Raw genomic sequence first — 22,067 nt, 5'->3', positions numbered from 1 at the left:
CTGTTTCCTGCGGGTCTACCTTTATTACATTTCCAGAATCTGACCATTTCTGACCACTTCCACCACCACTGCCTTGGCCGAAGCCGCATCATCTGTCATATGATTTACTCTAATATTGTCCTAACAGATCTCTTTTACCCTGACTCCCCTAGAGTCTATCTTTAACAAGCAACTAAAGTCATCCTTTAAAATGTAAGTTAGAGCATGTCTCTCTTCTGCAAAGTCCAACAATGACTTCCCATTTCCCTCAGAGTAGCAAGGTCCAAACAACAGCCTTCACGGATCCACCTGCTCTGCCTCCTACCCCATTACCTCTCTGACCTCATCTACTAACAGTTTTCACCTCACTCACCCCACCCACACTCTGTGCTTAAACGTCACATATGCTCCTGCCTTATGGCCTTTGCTCTAGCTGTCCCCACTGTCTGGAACAATCTTTTCCCATATATCCACTTGATGAATTCCTGCAACTCCTTCAAATCATTGTTCAGATGCCGCTTCCGTATAGGGGCCTATCTTTACTACTCTAAGCACTCTCCCTCACTCTCCCCTACCTCCATCTGCTTTCTCAATCCCCCTTACACTGGTCTACTTTTTTCCCTCCACACCACTTATCAATCCTAACATACTAGAGAGATTATTTACTATGCTTACTATCTGCGTTTCTCTGATAGAATATAAGCTCCTTGAGAGCAGAAATCTTTTTTTGTTTTGATGTAGCCCAAGCACCTAGAAGAGTGTCCATCCAGTAAGGTGCTCAATGAGAAGTGACAATAGGAATAAAGTGCAAAGTGACATAAAAAGGGAGAATACTTTCATAAATAGTTAAATTTTTAAGAGAGAATGAGTAATGAATACCTATTCAATTTGCTTTAGGAGAAGCTATAATTTTCTTTTTCTGAACCTATTAGTTCTAGCTAAATTCAATCTCTCTAACCAAACACATTCAACTGTTAAAACTGTGATAAAGTGATTTTCCAAAAAAAATCTAAAAGATAGTAAACACTGTTTACATTGTCCAAATTCTCTTCTACATATCAAACCAATAAATATTTTAGGATACTGTACCTTAGTTATCTATTGCTGCACAACAAATAACCCCCAAACTTAGTTGCTTAGAATGACAATAAACATTATCTCATAGTTTCTAGTTCAGGAATTTGGGAGTGGCTTAATTTGACAGTTCTGGCTCAGGGTCTCTCATGATACTGTAGTCAAGACGCAGGCTGGGGCTGCAGTCATCTGAAGGCTTGGATAAGGCTGAGGACCCATCTCCAAGATGGCTCACTCAATGGTTGGCAAGCTGATCTTGGCTGTTGGAAAGAAGTCTCAGGTGCTTCCCACATGGACTCTGTAGAACCTTAAATGTCTTCACAATGTGCTGGCTGGCTTCCTCTAGAGTGGGCAATCCAAGAGAGAGCAATGCAGAAGCAGCAATGCTTTGTATGACCCTTCAGGTCATACACTATCATTTTCCCCATATTCCATTGGTCATACAGACCAATGCTGATGAAATGTGCAAGAGGACTACACAAGGGTACAAATATTAGGAGGTGAGGATCAATGGGGCCATCTTGGAGGCTGGCTACTGCCAGTTATACCCAGTATTTGTATAGTATTTTGTATTCAGCTTTTTCTTTCCAGTTTATATATATTCCTATTAACACAACTTACATACTTCTTGCTTTAGAAACTATATGTTATTCCAATGATATTAACTCTTTTTCATAAATTTATTTATGTTTTATTTTTGGCTGTGTTGGTTCTTCGTTGCTGTGTGTGGGCTTTCTCTAGTTGCGGCAAGCAGGGGCTACTCTTCATTGTGGTGCACAGGCTTCTCATTACGGTGGCTTCTCTTTGTTGCAGAGCACAGGCTCTAGGCGTGCAGGCCTCAGTAGTTGTGGCTCACGGGTTCTAGAGCGCAGGCTCAGTAGTTGTGGCACATGGGCTTAGCTGCTCCGCGGCATGTGGGATCTTCCCAGACCAGGGCTCGAACCCATGTTCCCTGCATTGGCAGGCGGATTCTTAACCACTGTGCCACCAGGGAAGTCCCTCCAATGATATTAACTCTTAAAAATTAAAAATGTCATAGACTTTTAACTCCTCTGAAAATATCATATCCCACCACTTGAAGCCATTCATTTTTTCTGTTACAGTCCCAATATTTTACTTAAGGAAAAGAATTAAAGTCAGAAAAACTACAATTCAAACAATGTCCTGCTTGTTTCTAAGAGTGAAAATGAGTTTAAATACTTCAAATAAAAGTCAGATAATTTTAGAAAAGAGTAGGAAGAAAAGAAGTGAGTCATTACAGATATCAGTTAATAACTGAATAATAAAAATTAAATACTAAATCAAGGAAGATACAGAATGAAAATATATTAACAGAATAGCAATTTTCTTCATGCTACATACAGAAGAAAAATTCTAATACGATGGTAGTATTAATAATTAATACTTAGGAATCTGCCTGCCAATGCAGGGGACACAGGTTCGAGCCCTGGTCCGGGAAGATCCCACATGCCGCGGAGCAACTACGCCTGTGCGCCACAACTACTGAGCCTGCGTTCTAGAGCCTGCGAGCCACAACTACTGAGCCCGCGTGCCACAACTACTGCAGCCCGCATGCCTAGAGCCTGTGCTCCACAACGAAGAGAAGCCACCACAATGAGAAGCCTGCACACCACAACAAAGAGTAGCCCCCGCTTGCTGCAACTAGAGAAAGCCTGCGCACAGCAATGAAGATCCAAATCAGCCAATAAATAAATAAATAAAAATAATTAATACTTAGGTACTGAAGAGATATGTGGTAGAAAGGGATAAGACTGACAACTGGCACAGATCTGAAAACCACTGAAAAATTTTATAACAAGCATTTTTCAAATATTAACTAGATAAAAAAAGGTTTATTAAAAAAAAGCAACTTTTATTAGATTGTTGCCAAGGAGCTATAATAAGACCTGTGAGCATGGAAACTACAGGGGAGAGATAGAACAGGAAAAAGAATTTCCCAATAATATGAGTTGTCTCATGTTGGTGGGGAGAGGAGAATTCTTGCCCCAAGGGCTCAGCCCAAATCTGATCACACTGTCCAACTGGATTCACAAATCTCTTGAATGAGATTTCTTTCAAGGTTCCTTCAACACTAAGATCAAATACTCTCTCAATAAAGGAATTGGAATTGGTAGTTACCAACAAATATAAACAGATTACTTCTTTCAGTACTTTATTCCACTTTAATAAAATCATTAGACATATGTCAAGAAGGCCCACTCTGTACAATGAACCATCTGAGCCTTATACTGAAATGAGGTCAGGCAGTGCATGATTTCATTGTTCATTGTTTCAGGCCTGACTTAGCTGCAATAATCACCGCATAGGGAAGCTGTTGCTACTGCTGCCTCACTTTCCTCACAAGTCACAAGGGCTTTTCTTCCCTATTCATTAAAAGTAGAAAGTCCTTTAGGTAAGAAGATACTATTAATCAGGAGAGGATTAATATTGCCCCAATGAGCAAATATAATGAAAATCTAAGGTGATAAACTATCTCTGCCTCCAAACCCATATCCACCATGGGAGGCACTTATTTGCAGAAGAGGAATTGCAAGGATCAGTGCCATGTGTCACTGTTTATACTGGAGTTTGTGGGAAGAGAAGTGAAAACATATTTTCCTTTTCTTGTTATCAACTGAAAAACAGCTACTCCTTCAAACATGTTGAATCAGTATGAAAAACTTGAGAAAGGCAAATATTACAATGATACCTCATGTATAAAGCAAGGAATAGGGGTGCCATATAAGTACATTTCCTCAAATGTGTCTTTTTTTAAAAACATTTATTTATTTATTTATTTAGGCTGCATCAGGTCTTAGCTGCGGCACGCAGGATCTTCATTGCTGCACGTGGGATCTTTTAGTTGAGGCATGCGGACTCTTAGTTGCGGCGTGTATGTGGGATCTAGTTCCCCGACCAGGGATCGAACCTGGGTCTCCTGCATTGGGAGCGCCGAGTCTTACCCACTGGATCACCAGGGAAGTCCCTCAAAGATGTCTTTACAATATTTCTTCTCTAAATACCGTAACATTTTTATTTTAATAGTGTTTGGTAAACATGTTTCTAAAGTGACATATTTTATTTATGGTTCAGAGTTACGATTATGATCATCAGCTATATTTTTCTGTAAACTTGGGATGCCTTCAGGGACTATAGGTCTGTAGGACTGTCTGCCCTTCTGCCAACTAATAGTCGCAGATTGCTATGCTTTTTGAGCTAGTTTTCCTTGACATCATACTATCTATTATCGCTGATCAGTGTTGTCATGTGCCTGACTCCTTCAATAAGCTGCCATCATCTAATTTTAAAAAATCTTTTGTGGGATATGAACCAGAGAGCCATAATCATGAGACTTTTATGTCAACTTACACAAATGAGGGCCTCTCCAACATATAAGGGTTGTGGAATCTGTGACAGCTTTTACTGGCTCATTGATCCCTTTCCATTTACTATCAGCTCTCAGCTAGGAATAAGAAAGCATAAATCTGACCTATGGAAAAGTAGGGTATTACTTTATATAGGTTACTTACCAATATCTTCTTTTCCTTCTAGGCTTTCCGCTTTGTTTCCTTCAACTAATGTATCACTTTTTCAACCTATAGAAGATGGACATGGATACTCATAAGACCAAAGTTCTCTTTTTTTCTCTCTTGTCACTACGCCTATTTTTGATTCAATTATCTCTTTTTGCATTTCTGTTTCCAATCTATTCAGGCTCTGGAAAGCAGATCACCAAGTTAATCTCCTGACTTGTAGTCTAGTACTCTTGGGCTCTTTCTCCTCTTTCACAATTTCTTTTCAAACTACAACTGCAGCCATTCTAATAAAATCACTTGTTTACAAAAGCAGCAATAACAAGGGGAGGCAAGGCACACTCCCTCTGAAAGCTAGAGTACATTACTGTGTAGATGTATGTGTGCACATGTATTGGGGGGCAGTGATTAAAGAGCTAATCCATAAACAAAGTACATAAGTTTATGCACTTTGTGAGGTCTTTTTTTGGCTGTGAAGAACTCAAATACCAGTTGTGTGTTCCACAATGTGCTCGAGAGTGGTACTATTACATAATGAGTATGTGGTTAAAAGGGCCTAAGCCAATCCCAGTCCTAGGTACATATCCACAAGATTAAAAACAGGGACTCAAATAGATATTTCTATACCAATGTTCACTGCAGCATTATTCACAACACTCAGACGTGGAAAAAGCCCAAGTGTCCATCAACAGATGCATAGATAAACAATATAGTATACACAAATACAATGGAATATTCTTTAGCTACAAAAAAGAAGTTCTGATACATGCTACGACACTGATGAACCTTGAAAATGTTACACTAAGACACACACAAAAAGTGTGATTCCACTTACGTGAAATATCTAGAATAAGCAAATTCACAGAGACAGAAAGTAGAGTTTACCAGGGGTTGGGATAAGGGGAGAATGGAAGTTATTGCTTAACAGGTCCACAGTTTTTGTTTGGGGTGATGAAAAAGTTTTGCAAATAGATAGTAGTGATAGTTGTACAACACTGAGTATATAATTCATACCACTGAATTGTATACTTAGAATGGTTAAAATGACAATTTTTATGTTATATATTTTTTACCACAGTTAAAACAATTTTTTCTTTAAAAGCAGAGGGAACCAAGCACTGCAAACATAAGATCATAAGAGGAAAAACTTTGGCTACTATCTCAACAGAGCAACAGTTATGACAATGTTCATCCCTGAACTACCTCATGAGCCAATTATGACTTAAATTCTGAAGGGTGGTACTGATACTCAGAAAACGTCTTTGAGCATCTGAGTTTATATAGTATCTTCTATTCTCCCAGAAAGAGAAAGTTAAACTTACCAATGCAACATAAACCTGAAAATTATACATTTAAGAGAGGATGTGAACAATGTTATAAATTCTAACTATAGGGCCTCCAAAGCAAACATTTTCAAGAAAGGTCTTCTTACATTTTGTTTACAACTTCAATGCTTCTCCAGGTATCCCCTTGGTATTCTAGGATGGAATGAGTGGTATCTACCCCTAAGGATGCAATCTTGAAAACATTTCTATTAAATTTTCCTTTTAAAAACACTTATATTGTATACATGCTAATACACTGTACTCAAAACAAGAGACACCTCAAACTGGCATCTCCAAACATCTCCCTTCCTCCATGCCCCTGCCCCATACAGAGAGGGTTAAATGGATTCTCTAATTTCCTGTCTTTGTTAATGGCACCACAAACTTCCTAATTCACAACTCAAAATCTTCATCACCTTTGAATTCTCCTCTCTCATGCCCAATCTCTTATCAAGGATTGATGATTTTTGCTTTGCAATATCTTTCCCATCTCCTTCTTCCCTCCTAGCTTCTTGCTGATATCTAAAGTCTGGCCTTTATTACTTCAGACTTGGACTGCTATAGCCTCTTAACTGGTCTTCCAGTCACCAATGTCTCTCTTCTCAAACCCATACGCTACCGTCTTCCTAAATACTACTTTCATCGTTTTCTCACTAGACTGTAACCCATATCATGGCAGGGATTCATTCATCTTTGAGAACATTGCATAACCAGGCATATGCAATGGTTAGTTAATTCATCAATGTCTGTTGAATGAATTAATGAATATATAAGTCACATCACTTTCCTTCTGAAAACTTTCATCAATTTCCCACTGTCCATAACAGAAGTTACAAACTCAAATACTGGAATACCTACTGGGGCCAGGCAGAAAATGTAAGTAAGTAAAGGTGTGTGTAATCAACAGGAAGTTGTGGGGACTGTGTAAACTGGAAAGCACATGTCCCATCTTGTCCCCTCTAAAGGGTAAGTTGCTTGCTGTTCCCACAAATTGCTGCCATGATGAAATACAAGCTCAGTATTGCCAGGTCTTCTGATTTTTGAAAATAAGCTAAAAGCACAGATTTCTATGTAGAATCTGGTTTTTAAAATAGTGACAACTAATTCCATTAAAAAAACAAAAAACAAAACTCAAAAAACCACCATGCAGGTCAAACAAAACATATCTATGGGCCAAATCCAGCTCTCAAGTTTCAAGTTGGTGACTCTGCTCTGTAGGATTAAAAGACAAACTTCTTGCCTAACATTCTAAGTCCCAGCCTACCTCAACCAAAGTTTTTTGCCCACTACTTTCATACAAAAACCCTTTGCTCTAAGCACACATCAGAGCCACCTGGAGGGCTTGTTAAAACATGGATTGCTGGGGGAATTCCCTGGTGGTCCAGTGGCTAAGACTCTGCACTCCCAATGCAGGGGGCCCAGGTTCAATCCCTGGTCAGGGAACTAGATCCCACATGCCGCCAAGTAAAGATTCTACACACCGCAATGAAGATCCCATGTGCTGCAACTAAGACCCGGCACAGCCAAATAAATAAATAAATATTTAAAAACAACCAAAAAACATAGATCGCTGGGCTTCACTGTCAGCATTTCCAATTCAATAGGTCTCAAGTTGGGACTGAGAATCTGCATTTCTAACAAGTTAGCAGATGATGCTGATACTACTGGTGCGTGGACCACACTTCGGGAACCGTTACTCTAGTTAAATTACTCCTTGTCTCAAGCACACGCTGATTTTGCTCATTTGTTCTACCTTCCCAGAAAGCCTTCCCTTTTACTTTCAGCCTACCTCCTCCTGTAAACTTTCTGATAGTCTTTCATGCCTGCAAATTCCTGTAGCACGTAGGGTCCATATCATCTCCGCTTTATCCATCACTGCTTGGTGAATTTTATTGTTAACTGTTTGTGCATAGCTTCCAATGAGGAAGCTATGTGTATTGTATATTCTCAGAGGTCAATGTCCAGGTCAGCATATTATACACCTGACTGTAAGCCACTTGAAGGCAGGGCCCTGTCTTGTCTCCCACTGTACCCCTCAAGCTATCAGAGCCTGGTATTCAGTTGGTACTGTACCTACTAAACATTTCTTAAATGAATGAACATTTGACAGATCCATGAAATGAAAAGTGCAGATAAGCAGGTTTGAAATTTGAGTATATGACTTTTTTTCTATATAATTTATTTATTATTTATTTGGCTGCATCAGGTCTTAGTTGCAGCACACAGGATCTTTGCTGCAGCGCAGGCTCTTCGTTGCAGCATGCGGGATTCTCTCTAGTCGCGGCACAGGGTCTCTAGAGCACGTGGGCTCAGTAGTTGTGGTGCATGGGCTTAGCTGCCTTGCAGCACGTGGGATCTTAGTTCCCTGACCAGGGATCGAACCCACATCCCCTGCATTGGAATGCAGATTCTTAACCACTGGACCACCAGGGAAGTTCCGGTATATAACTTTTCTTAAAGAACTGACTTTAAGGGGGGGGAAGCGATGGGGGGTGGTGGGATGAATTGGGAGATTGGGATTGACATGTATACACTGATATGTATAAAATGGATGACTAATAAGAACCTGCTGTAGAAAAAAATAAATTAAATAAAATTCAAAAAAAAAACCACCTGACTTTAAGTCCTGTGTAATGGTTTTGTCAGAAAGGACAACTAATAAAAATTGAATATTTTGCAAATAAATTGCCAATAGACAATAATCTGTGGTAACAGATTCTGTATATAAGTAAAACAGTGAATGTTAAACTGATTTGAAAATTTATAAGATTATATCCTTTATCTCCAGGATTCCTTATCCTCTGTAGGGATGTGAACTAGTCATTATATTGTTAGGGGAAACCACTGACTGAAACCGCCCACCCTGGCCAGGCACCACAGTAACCATTTGCATGAGTTATCTTCTGACAGGAGGTCCTGGTAAGGAATGTGGAACTAACAAGCCACCACAAACTGGAAGAATTCGGGAAAAGTCAAAAGAAGAGAGGAGACATGAGTCCATATGTCCTACCAACCTCCCAGAATCCTCCTCACTGGAATCCATCTTGGCTGAGTGATGCGTGTGCCACCAGGAAGGACGCTGAGTCAGAGTGATTGGCCAGAGACAACCCAGAAACTAACCCCATTACCATAAAACCTGAGACTGCGAGCCACGTGGCACAGCAGTTTTCTTGGGTTCCCTTACCCTCCTGCTCTCCACCCGGGTGCCCCTTCCAAATAAATCTCTTGCTTTGGCAGCACGTGTGTCTCCTCAGACAATTCATTTCTGAGTGTTAGACAAGAGCCCACTCTCGGGCCCTGGAAGGCGTCCCCCTTCCTGCAACAATATCACAAGATGATAGCTATTTAATAGAATTCTATATTTGTACCACATGTAATGAAAAAGTAGGATGAAAGTAACTCTCCATGATATTCAGAAATATTGATCAGTCTCCTTCAGATGACAATAAATGCATCCAAGATTCTAAAGGGTGTGTGAAAACAAAACCCAAAACTGTTCACCTGGTCTCTTCTACTTATAAAACAGCATCAGCTATCAGGCAACTTCAAGGATGATTTATGAGTAGAAACTCGGTCTCCAAGCTAAACCAGAATAAAGTCACAGATGACTTTAGAGAGTAAACCCAATTCTGGAACTACTGGAAGAAAAAATTAGAAATAATATGTATTTTGAGATCTCATCCTAAGTTCTTATTTGGCTTTTTGAGCAACTCCGCACTTGATGGTATTACAGTCAATGGGACAAGAGAAAAGTTAACATCTTTTGGCAAAGACAGAAAATCCAATTCAGGAAAACAAAACAAAACCAACCCAGGAGCAAATGAAGTACATTTACAGCTTTAGAACTACCATACGACCCAGCAATCCCACTACTGGGCATATACCCTGAGAAAACCATAATTCAAAAAGAGTCATGTACCAAAATGTTCATTGCAGCTCTATTTACAATAGCCAGGACATGGAAGCAACCTAAGTGTCCATCAACAGATGAATGAATAAAGAAGATATGGCACATATATACAATGGAATATTACTCAGCCATAAAAAGAAATGAAATTGAGTTATTTGTAGTGAGGTGGATGGACCTAGAGTCTGTCATACAGAGTGAAGTAAGTCAGAAAGAGAAAAACAAATACCGTATGCTAACACATATATATATGGAATCTAAAAAACAAACAAACAAACAAACAAAATAGTCTTGAAGAACCTAGGGGCAAGACGGGAATAAAGACACAGACCTACTAGAGAATGGACTTGAGGATATGGGGAGGGGGAAGGGTACGCTGGGACAAAGTGAGAGAGTTGCATGGACATATATACACTACCAAACGTAAAATAGATAGCTAGTGAGAAGCGGCCGCATAGCACAGGGAGATCAGCTCGGTGGTTTGTGACCACCTAGAAGGGTGGGATAGGGAAGGTGGGAGGGAGGGAGATGCAAGAGGGAAGAGATATGGGGACATATGTATATGCATAACTGATTCACTTTGTTATAAAGCAGAAACTAACACACCATTGTAAAGCAATTACACTCCAATAAGATGTTAAAAAAAAAAAAAGATAGCAGAGGTGTAACCTCACATCCAGATACTTGCCCTACCTACCAGGACCATAATGATCTTGTCTGCATGAGGATTCAGCCGAGACACTCCACATTTCTATGCTGACCAGGAACCATGCAAACTGGGCAAAAAAAGAATTACAAAACCAAGTCAACAAAACACTAAATGCTTATCCCAAGTTTTAAACGCATTAGCATTCTAAACAATAAAACAAAGCATGGGACTTCCCTGGTGGCACAGGGGTTAAGAATCCGCCTGCCAATGCAGGGGACACGGGTTCGGGCCCTGGTCGGGGAAGATCCCACATGCTGCAGAGTAACTAAGCCCGTGCGCCACAACTACTGAGCCTGAGCTCTAGAGCCCATGCTCTGCAACGAGAAGCCACGACAGTGAGAAGCCCACGAACCACAAGGAAGAGTAGCCCCTGCTCGCCACAACTAGAGAAAACCCGCACACAGCAAGGAAGCCCTAACACAGCCAAAAATAAATAAATTAATTAATTAAATAAAACAAAGCAAATTTACTCAGCGAAATAAACTTCATAGTAAAACTACCTACAAGAAAGTATGAAAGGAAATGCTACCAGATAAATTGCTACATAGCAACTTCCTACTCTACTATCTGTACCATTGGATGTTTTTTACAAACATATGACTGAATAATAACATCCAGTTCTTTGGCAGAGATGTGGAGGTTCAGAAGACTACAGATTCTAGACCTACATCTACTACAGTGTGAATCCGGGCATTTCTCTTAGTCGTATTCAAGTTACAACAGCTTTAACTACAAAATCAAACTTAAAGTCAATAAAAATATGCTGTATAATAAAATAACTATAATGTACATGTAAGTAAAGTATTATGCATATATATTAAGAAATAATGTTGTTACAGTCAAATTTTCATGTTTATAAATGAGTCTACAGACAACAAAAGTTTTGGACTTTCATATGCACAGTAACCAATTTTTTAGAATGAATTCCAAATGTCAAGCCTCTGACAGAAGATGCCCTACCCTCTCTTTCCGGCAAGTTATCAATAGGGTGCATGTTCAGAACCTTAGACACAAAATCAATAACTTTATAGCTTCTATATGAGAATAAACCCCTTCAATGTATAATTCCACCATGGGCTCATGGAAATGTGACATGCAAATAGAGGGGGGGAAAGCACCAGAAGAGGGTAAGCCACTATCATGCAAGCAAATGGTATGGCTAAAAAGATTTCCAGCGCTCATTAATATTAACACCAATCAGCATGTTCCCCCTAACCACTGAATTCAGAAACAGAAACGACGTAAGTGGAAAAAAAAGGGGGAGGTTTGCATCAGAAACCTCTGGAAAGGGTGTAGGGATTAAGTTCTCCTTAGCGAAATGGAGAAGGAAGATGTACAATGAAGTTTTTAAAGAAATTTAAAATTCAATTTGAAAGGGAGAATAACGCACAGCAGAGCTTCAATCACAAGTTTTCTGTTGTCCCGGCACCTAGAATTCTCTGTCTTCCTCAGTAACTTCCGGACTAACTCACTGAATGAAGGCAGAAGCACGGAGCTCCTCCTCCGAAAAAGGCGAACAGTATCTTTCAGTACTACTCCTTTTCACTGGCGTGCTGGAGGGGGGGGCGGAGGGGGGCACCAAACCAAAACCAAAACGCACCAAAATGCATGAGCTTTCAACTTTACGCGACTCGCAGAAAAAAAAGAGGGCTGCGAACGCAAGAGCTTATTAGCAAATGGGAATCCGGGGCTGGCCCTGGGCGGGCAGCGCCGGCCACGACAGTACAGAACGGGACCGAGGGCCTGACCCCAGCACACCCCTCTTCAAGGACTCTCCACGAGGCCCCGGAGCCTCTCCCAACCCAGGGGGCAGCCCTTCTGTCCCCGCCAGGCTTTCCGACGCCAGCAGCCGCTGCCCGCCTCACCCCCAGCCCCCCTCAGAGGAGTCCTCAACTGCCTCACCAAAAAATGTTTGGCCTGGGAAGCCCGTTGGCTGCGCCATCCCTTACAGAATTAGCAAGAGTTAAAAGCCAGGAGAGGGAGAAGGAAACCCAAGGAGTCGGGGGCAGCTTCGGGAGAGGCGGCGCAGGGACGAGAGCGAGGCTGCCACGGCCACGGTGGCTGCAGCGCGAGGGAAGGAGAGGACGCACGGGCGAGACGCGAAACGCTGCAAACCCGGCGGGAGCGGCGCTCTGACGACCGCGGCGCGCCGGCTGGACCCGCCGCGAAGCCAAGCCTCCTTAGCGGAGAGCGGCCCCACCGTCGCGCAGCCACCCGGGACTGGCCCCCTCCGGCCTCCCAGCCCGCCCCGCCGCCCTCCCAGCCCCGGCCCCCGGCTGGCTCAGGCATGTCCGCTCTCGCACACTCACCGCGCGCGCGCGCGCCTCCGCGGGGCGGCCGCCCGCCGCCCTCGGCGCGATCTCCGCCCCGCCCCCTGCGCCCGGCCAGTGGACTGGGCCCCGCGGGGCGGTGTCGGGGCTACGTCACGGGCGCGTGCGCTCTCTGAGCGCCGGCAGCGGCCTGCGCGGATAGTTACGGGCTCAGTGTGCCGGTTGTCCTTGGAGACGGGGCGGGGCCTGGGCGGCGCTGAGAGGCGCCAACGGCAGCAGGGCCCCTGGAGAAGCCAAGATGCCATCGAAGGGAAAGGACGAAAAGAAAGGGAAGGGTAAAGGTAAAGGCAAAGACAAAGGCGAAGACAAGAAGAAGAAGTAAGGAGAAGCCACCCTGGGGTCCCTGCTCCCTGGGCCTACCCTCCCGGGATTCTCAGGGGCGGGCCAACTGGCGCCCTCCCGCCTCCCCTCCTGGACCCTCCTCTCTCCCCGCTTCTGAGAAGGACAGCCCCCATTGTTCAGATATTACCAAAATGCACGCCAAACCATACTACTTCAACTAAGACAAGAGTGTGAGGCTTGGGACCCTGAAGTAACTTAGATACAGCCCCTGCCTATGTGTAATGCGCTAACGAACGAGGAGGAGGCAGATAAGTTCCCAAAGAACAGAAGTAACATAGGACCGAATGAAGTTAAGTGCCAGTGGAGGGAAAAAGAATAGAGAATGCGGAAGAAGGGTTAGTTCTGACCCTAGATGTGAAGGTCAGGATAACATGTTTTAGGATATCGAAGATCCTCTAGGCCTGTGCTGTCCAATAGGGTAGCGTGTGGCCATTAAAATTAGTTAAAATTAAATAAAATTAAAAATTCAGATCCTCATTTGTACTGGCTACATTGCATGTCCTCAGTAGGCACATGTGGCTAGTAGTGGTGACTGTATTGGACAGCCCAGATATAGAGCATTAACACCATCACAGAAAGTTCTATTGGACGGCATTGCTCTAGACCAGTGGTTCTCCGCCTGGGGTGATTTTTGGCTACCAGGAGACGTTTGTTAATATCTGGAGACATTTTTGGTTGTCACATCTGGGGACCTCTAGTGGATAAGAGACAAAGGATGCTGTTAAATATCTTACACTGCACAGGACAACCCCCAGCCCCACTCTAAACAAAGAATCGTGTAGCTCAGAATATTCGTAGTTGGGAAGCCCTGCTCAAGGCTTTAAGCTTCTCTAGAATAGGCACTAAGCGTTATTCACAGTATCTCTAGCACCTAGAAGAGACCCTGGATCATAGCAGATGCTTAATATTTGTTAAATAAACAAATTAAGGTGTCTGCTTGTGTATGCTTCAACTTGGATCTCCCCCCTCCCCCCCCCGCACAAGAACTATGCTCTGGTGCTCTGGGTTCATTATTTTTTGCCTGATCGATCTCAGCTATGTGGTTGAGATGATCGTGGGCATCCAAAGGATCTCTGGATGATTGAAGTAGTTCCTTGGGCTTTTTTCAAGGATTCCTTTTGGTTCAAAGGAAAACATAAAGGATTTGACCAATTCAGGTAATTATTCATGTTTCCGCAAAGTGATCAGAATTTCTGAAGTGGATAGTATTGCGCTGGCACTAAAGCTTTGCAGGCTTGGAGTTGCTGCTAGATTGCCACTAAACCTATTAGATGACCCTAGTGGTTCCTAGACACATTGGAGTCATACACATTGTCCAACAACACTATATATGGGACCACAAGGAAATCCTTGCAAAGTTTATAAAGTAACTTGTTTAAGAGAGTAATGCATGCTCAATACAGAAAGTTTAGGAAACATAGAAAGTCAAACAGAAAACAAAACCACCTGTAGTCCCATCATCCAAAGATAACCACTACTATCATTTTGGAATATTCTTTTTCTTCTTTATAAAATGATAGCCCAATATACAAATTTATTTGTAACTTTTTTCCCCCAATGTATTATATAAGTATTCTTCTACAGTGTGATTTTTTAAAAAGTATAACTGTGTAGTTAGTCTAGCCTTTTTTAGAAGTGCCAACGGCTTATAACATTCCTGGAACTCACTAGCATGTTTTCTATTTTTGACCATGCAGCTGCAGTGCACATATCAACAAGGAGAAACACTGAGGCTAACAGACCATATATATTTCTTATTAACTCATTTATCCAACAGTATTTGCTCATATGTGCTAGGCAAATGCCAAGCAAAACAAATAACAATAAAGAGAAAGGTGTAATACTAATATAGTAGAGAAATAGTTATATGCTGTCAATGTGTCCTCTTCCTGTGCAGGAAGATGATAAAAGTTGAGGAATCTGCCATGGAGAGAGCCAAGGCCAATGCCTCCCTTTGGGAGGCCAGGCTGGAAGTCACAGAACTCTCTAGGATTGAGTATCGTGATACTTCCCGGAGACTGGCAAAATATAATGAAGAATTAAAGAAACAGCAGTATAGAATGGAGAAAGACACAGTGTCTGTATTGAACTACCTGAAGAAACAGGATCAGGAGAAGGATAATCTGGTAGGTAGGTAGAAACCCTCCTGAGCCTTAGTAACTACCTCTGTGGTTATACTGGTGTGTTACATATTTCAAGGATTTTAATTCCTGGAAATCTCATCACATAGTTAAGACACTTCAATTGACTTTATCTCTCCTTGAAGCAACATGTTATTTCAGAATGGCTTTACTGTCAGAATTGGCTCTTTCTTATTTTCAGCCTCGTCCCATGTTTTCTTGCCTGAAACAAAGGTTGATGATCCTAAGGGAATATTATGATCAACTTTATTTTAAAAACAAGAGCATGATATATGACCTATATATATATTTTATGATACTGATAACTACCTAAGTAATTAATGATCTGTAAAGCAATTCACCGATAATCCGTGATCACATGATTATGAACCCAGCAAGTTGGATCTCTTCTTTTGGGCCTGTTGAATCTTGAATTTATCTTATTGAACTTTGTTGAAATGTTGGGAGTAGAGCTATCATTTTAAATCTGGGAAAAAAAGGGAAGGGAACTAACATTTTGGGGCCTCTGTTTGTGCCAGGCACTATACTAAGTACTTTACCTCTGCTATGTCATTTAGTCCTTTTAATAACCCCCTGTAGCTACAAATTGTCATTCCCATTTTACAGAAAAAGAAATTGACTCTCAGGACAAGTAACTTGCCTGAAGTCACACAGCTAATGGGTGGAACTTAGGTGTGACTTAAATTCTTCTCTTTCCCATCTGCTTCTATGAGTCCCATGGACGCCCAAGGAAATTTACACCATGCTTCATTCCCATGTATGTTTTTGTATTTTTACTATTTATGTATTATACATCCACAAATAATACATATTATAGTCTTGTTTTAAAATTTATATTAGTAGTGTCATATTGTACATATCTTTTGCAACTTCTCTTTTTTTTTTTTTTGCGGTACGCGGGCCTCTCACTGCTGTGGTCTCTCCTGCTGCGGAGCACAGGCTCTGGACACGGAGGCTCAGAAGCCATGGCTCACAGGCCCAGCCTCTCCGCAGTATGTGGGATCCTCCCAGACCGGGGCACGAACCCGCGTCCCCTGCACCGGCAGGCAGACTCTCAACCACTGTGGCACCAGGGAAGCCCGCAACTTATCTTTTTTATAAAACATGTTTTGTGGTATATTTACAAAAATCACATGATTCAGTTCATTGTTAAGAAGTTGATAATGAGCATGCTTTATTTTTTCATTCATTATTAACTGCTTTATAATATTACATCAAATAAATAAATAAACCAAAATTTATTTGTTCATACCACCCTATGGGTCAGTTAGACTCCATTTTTTCATTATTACAAATAGACCTTCAGTAAACATTCTTGTGTATGTCTGCTTGTGCCCATGTGTGAGAGTTTCTCTAGAGTAGACACTTAGGAGTTAAATTACTATATTATGAGGTATGCATCATTTCAACTTCACAAGGGTTTAAATTGAACTCCAAAGAGGTTATACCAATTTATACTTTCACAAGCAATGTATTAAAGTGAGTTCCCATTTATCCACATTTTTGTGAACACTTGATATATATATTTTTTAATTTATTTATTTTATTTATTTTTGGCTGCATTGGGTCTTCGTCACTGCGTGTGGGCTTTCTCTAGTTGTGGCGAGCGGGGGCTACTCTTCGTTGTGGTGTGCGGGCTTCTCATTGCGGTGGCTTCTCTTGTTGCAGAGCACGGGCTCTAGGCGCGCGGGCTTCAGTAGTTGTGGCACGTGGGCTCAGTAGTTGTGGCTCACGGGCTCTAGAGCACAGGCTCAGTAGTTGTGGCACACGGGCTTAGTTGCCCCGCGGCATGTGGGATCTTCCCGGACCAGGGCTCGAACCCATGTCCCCTGCGTTGGCAGGCGAATTCTTAACCACTGTGCCACCAGGGAAGCCCAAAACATTTGATATTATACTTAATAATTTTTGCTCAATTTTATGTGTATAAATTGGTATGTCACTTTAATTTGTATTTTTCTGATTACTAGTCGCTTGAGCATCTTTTATATGTTCCTTAACCCATTTTTTATTGTTTTTATGTGTTTGCTTCAGTATACATATTGGAGTGATGCAGATGCAAATTCTGTATCATAAGGATGACATGCAAATTCATGAATCATTCCATAATTTTTTTCAAATGCCACATTTTCAGGGAGGCCCTTGCTCACTACCCTGTTTAAAATTAAAACCATCTCCCTTACTTTATTTTCTTGGTAATATTTATTACCTTTTGTCATACTATATGCATGTTACTTATGTATTTATTTTCTCTTTTCCTAATTAGAATGAAACAACACAGAAGTAAAGAATTGGGGGTCTTTTTAAATTGTCGTTGAGTGCTGTATCTCCAGCATCTAGTATGGGCCTGGCACATAGTAGGCACTCATTAAAATTTTTTTGCATGTGTGAATGAATGGCTTGTGATTGCACTGATACTTTGAAAAAGTTAATAGAAATCAAAACTAAGATCAAGATGATATTGGAAGCATATCAGAGAAATCGGACAACTGAACATTTGTGTGGATTTTGTGTGTTTTTTTAAATAAAGTAATTTTTTTGTACATTACTTTTTTTTAACCCTCTTTCCTAGGCGACTTCCATTTTTAAAATTACTCTTTGAATGGTATGCATTATTAAAATTGTCTGCTATAAAGTATTATTCTAAAATAAGCCTTTAGGCCAGCCATGCAAATAATTTTCAAAATTCATTATATAGAAGCTTTGTGGTCTGCGTTAGCTAATTGATATTGGTCTGCATTTATCAGTATCACTGGTATTTCCTGATTTTCATCTGCCTCCATGTATCAAAGACCAGCATCTGGCTGTAGCAAATACATAATTTTCTCACAATCATAGATACCCATTAAAACCAAAGAAACTACTTTGGGAGGAAGAAGTAGAATAGATTCAATATACCCTGGTCAATTAGCTCTCTTAGAGTTTTGTTACTCATTCTACTATATCCTAGAAATGTGTTATTTGCTTAAACTTTATTTAAACTGTTTAGTCTTCATGTTAATTATAGAAATATTAGAAGTGAAGTGTGTTTTGAAAACTATTATATCTTGGACAAAATTAGGAGATTTCACTTATTGGTTTTGGTATTTAAGGCTTTGTTCAATCAACACAAAATAAATTTAATTATATTTTACACCTGTCCTACATGACTGAGGACTGTCTCAATTTATTTTAACACATTTTCAGGGTTTTCTTAAACTATTCTAAGATTATTTACAACAGTATTTCACTTCTGTATCTTCTGATTCTATAACCACGTCAAGGAATTTTTAGTTTAAAAAGCTACTCAGATTTCCTACTAAAACATACCAGCACCTTGGAGAAATGATTGATTCTAAGACTGGAGCAGGGAGAGTGAAAAATGAATTTGAACTAAAAAATGAATTTGGAATATCTTGTGACAGGAAGTCAGTAAAAAAAAAATTAAAGGACACGGCAGGTAGCTTGAAGGGGCTCCCACTGACCAAATCTGGGACATTCAAAATAAATAATGACAGTAATAAATTATAACTGAATAAAATGAGTCCATGAGTGCATACAACTAATAGATAAACACATACATTAATAAATAAGGGAGAGGGACTTCCCTGTGGCGCAGTGGTTAGGAACCTTCCTGCCAATGCAGAGGACACAGGTTCGAGCCCTGGTCTGGGAAGACCCCACATGCCATGGAGCAACTAATCCCACGTGCCACAACTACTGAACCTGCGCTCTAGAGCCCGCGAGCCACAACTACTGAGCCCGTGCACCTAGAGCCTGTGCTCTGCAACAAGAGAAGCCACCGCAACGAGAAGCCCGTGCACTGCAACGAAGAGCAGCCCCCACTCACCACAACTAGAGAAAGCCTGCTCGCAGCAACGAAGACCCAACACGGCCAAAAATAAATAAATAAATAAATTTATTTATTTAAATAAATAAATTTATTTATTTAAATAACTAAGGGAGAATAGAAAGTTTTTCCTTATAGTGGAATGCAGTAAATTATTAAATTTCCATGGAATGATGGAATTAGAAAAGTCACCATTTGGCTTCAGAGTAATAATTGATTCAGTCAAGAACAACAGTGGATGCTAAAACTAGTGGGTGAAATTTTGATGAGCAGAGGATATTTGCATAGTCTCAAAATATCTTGCCCCAAAATACTTAATAATTACAAAAGGAAAAATAGTAACTTTTAAGTGGAGAAATCTGGCAGACACAATCTTAACCAGTTGATTACAATTAACGTCAGTCACTTCATGATGTGATGCAGCGACAAGGATACATCATCACTTAGGCAGTGTATGCCTGCCAAAAGGGCATAACCTGAATCTTCTCATGAAGAAACATCAGACAACTCCAACCCTGGCCATTATTTTTCAAAAACTTTGATATCATAGAAGACAAAGGCTGAGAAACTGCCCCAGATTAAAGAGAGTAGGATATATGACAAGTAAGTGTAATCATAATCAGGGATTACATCCTGGACCAGGAAAAGGAAAGTTACAATAAAAGGACACCATTGGGACAATTGATGGCAAAATTTGAACATGGACTATAGATTAAATAATAGTATTTTATCAATGTTAAATTTCCCAATTTTGATCATTGTACTGTGCTTCTAAGAGATTGTCCTTTTTCTTAGGAAGTACATACTGAAATATATAGGGGTATAGGGGTATGATGTCCTAGACTTATTTTCACATGCTCCAGAAAAAACAGTTTCAAACATCTGTATCATATATACATATATTTAGATCTATCATAGAGGGAAAGCAAATGTGGCAAAATTGGGTGGAGAGTATATGAGAATTCTTTGTACTGTTCTTGAAACTTTTCTTTAAAAAAATCCTCATTTAAAAGAAGTGCAAATCAAAACTCCAAGTCATCACTTCACACCCATTAAGATGGCTACTATCAGAAAAACAAGGGACTTCCCTGGCGATCCAGTGGTTAAGACTTCACCTTCCAATGCAGGGGGTGCGGGTTCAATCCCTGGTCGGGGAGCTAAGATCCCACGTGCCTCAGGGCCAAAAAACCAAAACAGAAAACAGAAAAACAGAAAATAGCAAGTGTTGCTGAGGATGTAGATAAATTGGAATCCTTGTGCACCGTTGGTGGGAGTGTGAAATGGCGTAGCCATTATGGAAAACAGTACAGAGGTTCCTCAAAAAATTAAAAATAAAATTATCATATGATCCAACAATCTCACTTTGGGGTACATTTCCAAGAGAATTTAAAGCAGGATCTTGAAGAGACAATTGCACACCCATGTTTTTGAAACATTATTCATATAAACATCATTCACATAAACATTATTCACATTCATATAGTCAAGATGTGGAAACAACCCAAATGTCTGTTGATGGATGAGTGAATAAAATGTGTTATACACATACAATGGAATATTATGCAGCTTTAAAAAAAAAGAAGGAAATCTTGTCATATGCTACAACATAGACGAACCTCAAGGCCATTATGCTAAGTGAAATAAGCCCGTTACAAAAGGACAAATACTGTATGATTCCACTCATATGAAGTGTATGTGGACAGGGAATGTTGCCCGACATTCCAGTAAACAATGAACGTTGCCCACTATTCCAGTTCTATAAGGATCAAGCCATCAGCCATTGCAGCCCCTTACCCCTGCCCACCACCTGCCTTCCCCCCATGGTGCGTCCTGAAGGGAGTTCAGGATGGAGAAAAACAGGAAGCCTTCTGTGCTTTGGATACTGACCCTAGATAGTTAAGATGCATATCTAAGGAATAATTACAATCCCAGATGTTGCATCTTCCCTTATATAGAAAAGCACTAAAGTCATTAACTTGAAATGCCCATTCCTTGTGATTAGTACTGATCTTTTGATGTCTGACTACATGTTTTTTTCCAGCAAGAAACTCCTGTATATCCCAGCTCCTCTCTTACCTCTTCTGAGCAGTTCCTCAGAGCTCTCTGAGAGGCTGTTTCCCAGGCTATAGCCCTCAGTATAATCCTAGAATAAAACTTAATTCACAACTTTCAGGTTGTGTGGTTTTTCTTCAGTGGACATATCTGAAGTAGTCAAAATCATAGAAACAATGCAGAAAGGCTAGGGGGAGGGAAGAGAAGGAATTAGTGTCTCATGAACATAGAGTTTCTGTTTTGCAAGAAGAAAAATTTCCAGAGATCTGCTGCACAACAATGTGAATATATACTTAAAAATGGTTAAGATCGTAAATTTAATGTTGTGTTTTTTACCACACACACACACACGTTACCCAGGCAATTGTGATGATAGCCAAGTTTTGGAAGCTGGCGATAGCATGTTAACAGGGTGGATTATGTCCTCTATTCTCTTCTTTCCACGTCTCCAACCCTACTGGTTTTAATATCATGTGAAAACTAGACTACTTAATTAAGTTAGGATGCAGAGTAATTTCTTTACCTTCCTCTGTATTTCCATTTTCTACAGATTGAAAAACTGAAACAGCAATTGAATGAAACTAAGGGAAAAGCCCAAGAAGAGAAGGAAAAATTGGTATGTACATTGGTGGTCACTTACTGGTGGTCAGGTTTCTGGCAAGTTCAGATATTTAAGACACAAGGAGAACAAGTGAGTAGATCCTTTGAGCAGCTCAGTGACCTTAAAGCCCACACACTTGATTGTACAAAAGCTCAAAAATAACATAAAATTTTGTTATTGTAGAAAACCATCTGGTAGTAGTGGTGTTTACTGATCTTGAGCTCTAGGGCTTTTCAGTGGACAGAGCT

General features: G+C 40.7%; 2 protein-coding genes across 3 annotated transcripts in view; one reads left to right on the top strand and one right to left on the bottom strand.

Annotated features, from left to right (window-relative positions):
* Nucleotides 1-12,906, bottom strand: part of ENTPD5 (ectonucleoside triphosphate diphosphohydrolase 5 (inactive)) — a 34,980-nt gene extending 22,074 nt beyond the window's left edge. Inside the window, 3 exon segments of the mRNA XM_082648516.1 lie at nucleotides 4,584-4,649; nucleotides 10,516-10,594; nucleotides 12,837-12,906. The gene's annotated coding sequence lies outside the window, so the exon portion shown is untranslated.
* A 189-nt stretch (nucleotides 12,907-13,095) lies between these two features.
* Nucleotides 13,096-22,067, top strand: part of BBOF1 (basal body orientation factor 1) — a gene marked incomplete at its 5' end in the record, with an annotated part of 34,367 nt that continues 25,395 nt past the window's right edge. The window contains 3 exons of one of the 2 annotated variants that reach the window (XM_082648268.1): nucleotides 13,096-13,175; nucleotides 15,097-15,325; nucleotides 21,769-21,834. In XM_082648268.1, the coding sequence (XP_082504394.1) occupies nucleotides 13,096-13,175; nucleotides 15,097-15,325; nucleotides 21,769-21,834 (375 nt within the window). Of the gene's footprint in view, nucleotides 13,176-14,276; nucleotides 14,357-15,096; nucleotides 15,326-21,768; nucleotides 21,835-22,067 lie in introns of those variants that run through there. The other variant, XM_082648269.1, reaches the window with a different exon arrangement.

Source organism: Grampus griseus, assembly GCF_964374135.1.
Source record: "Grampus griseus genome assembly, chromosome: 2".
Taxonomy (NCBI): Eukaryota; Metazoa; Chordata; class Mammalia; order Artiodactyla; family Delphinidae; genus Grampus; species Grampus griseus.
The sequence above is the reverse complement of the archived record's forward strand: the minus strand, read 5'-3'. Positions and strand labels throughout refer to the sequence as shown.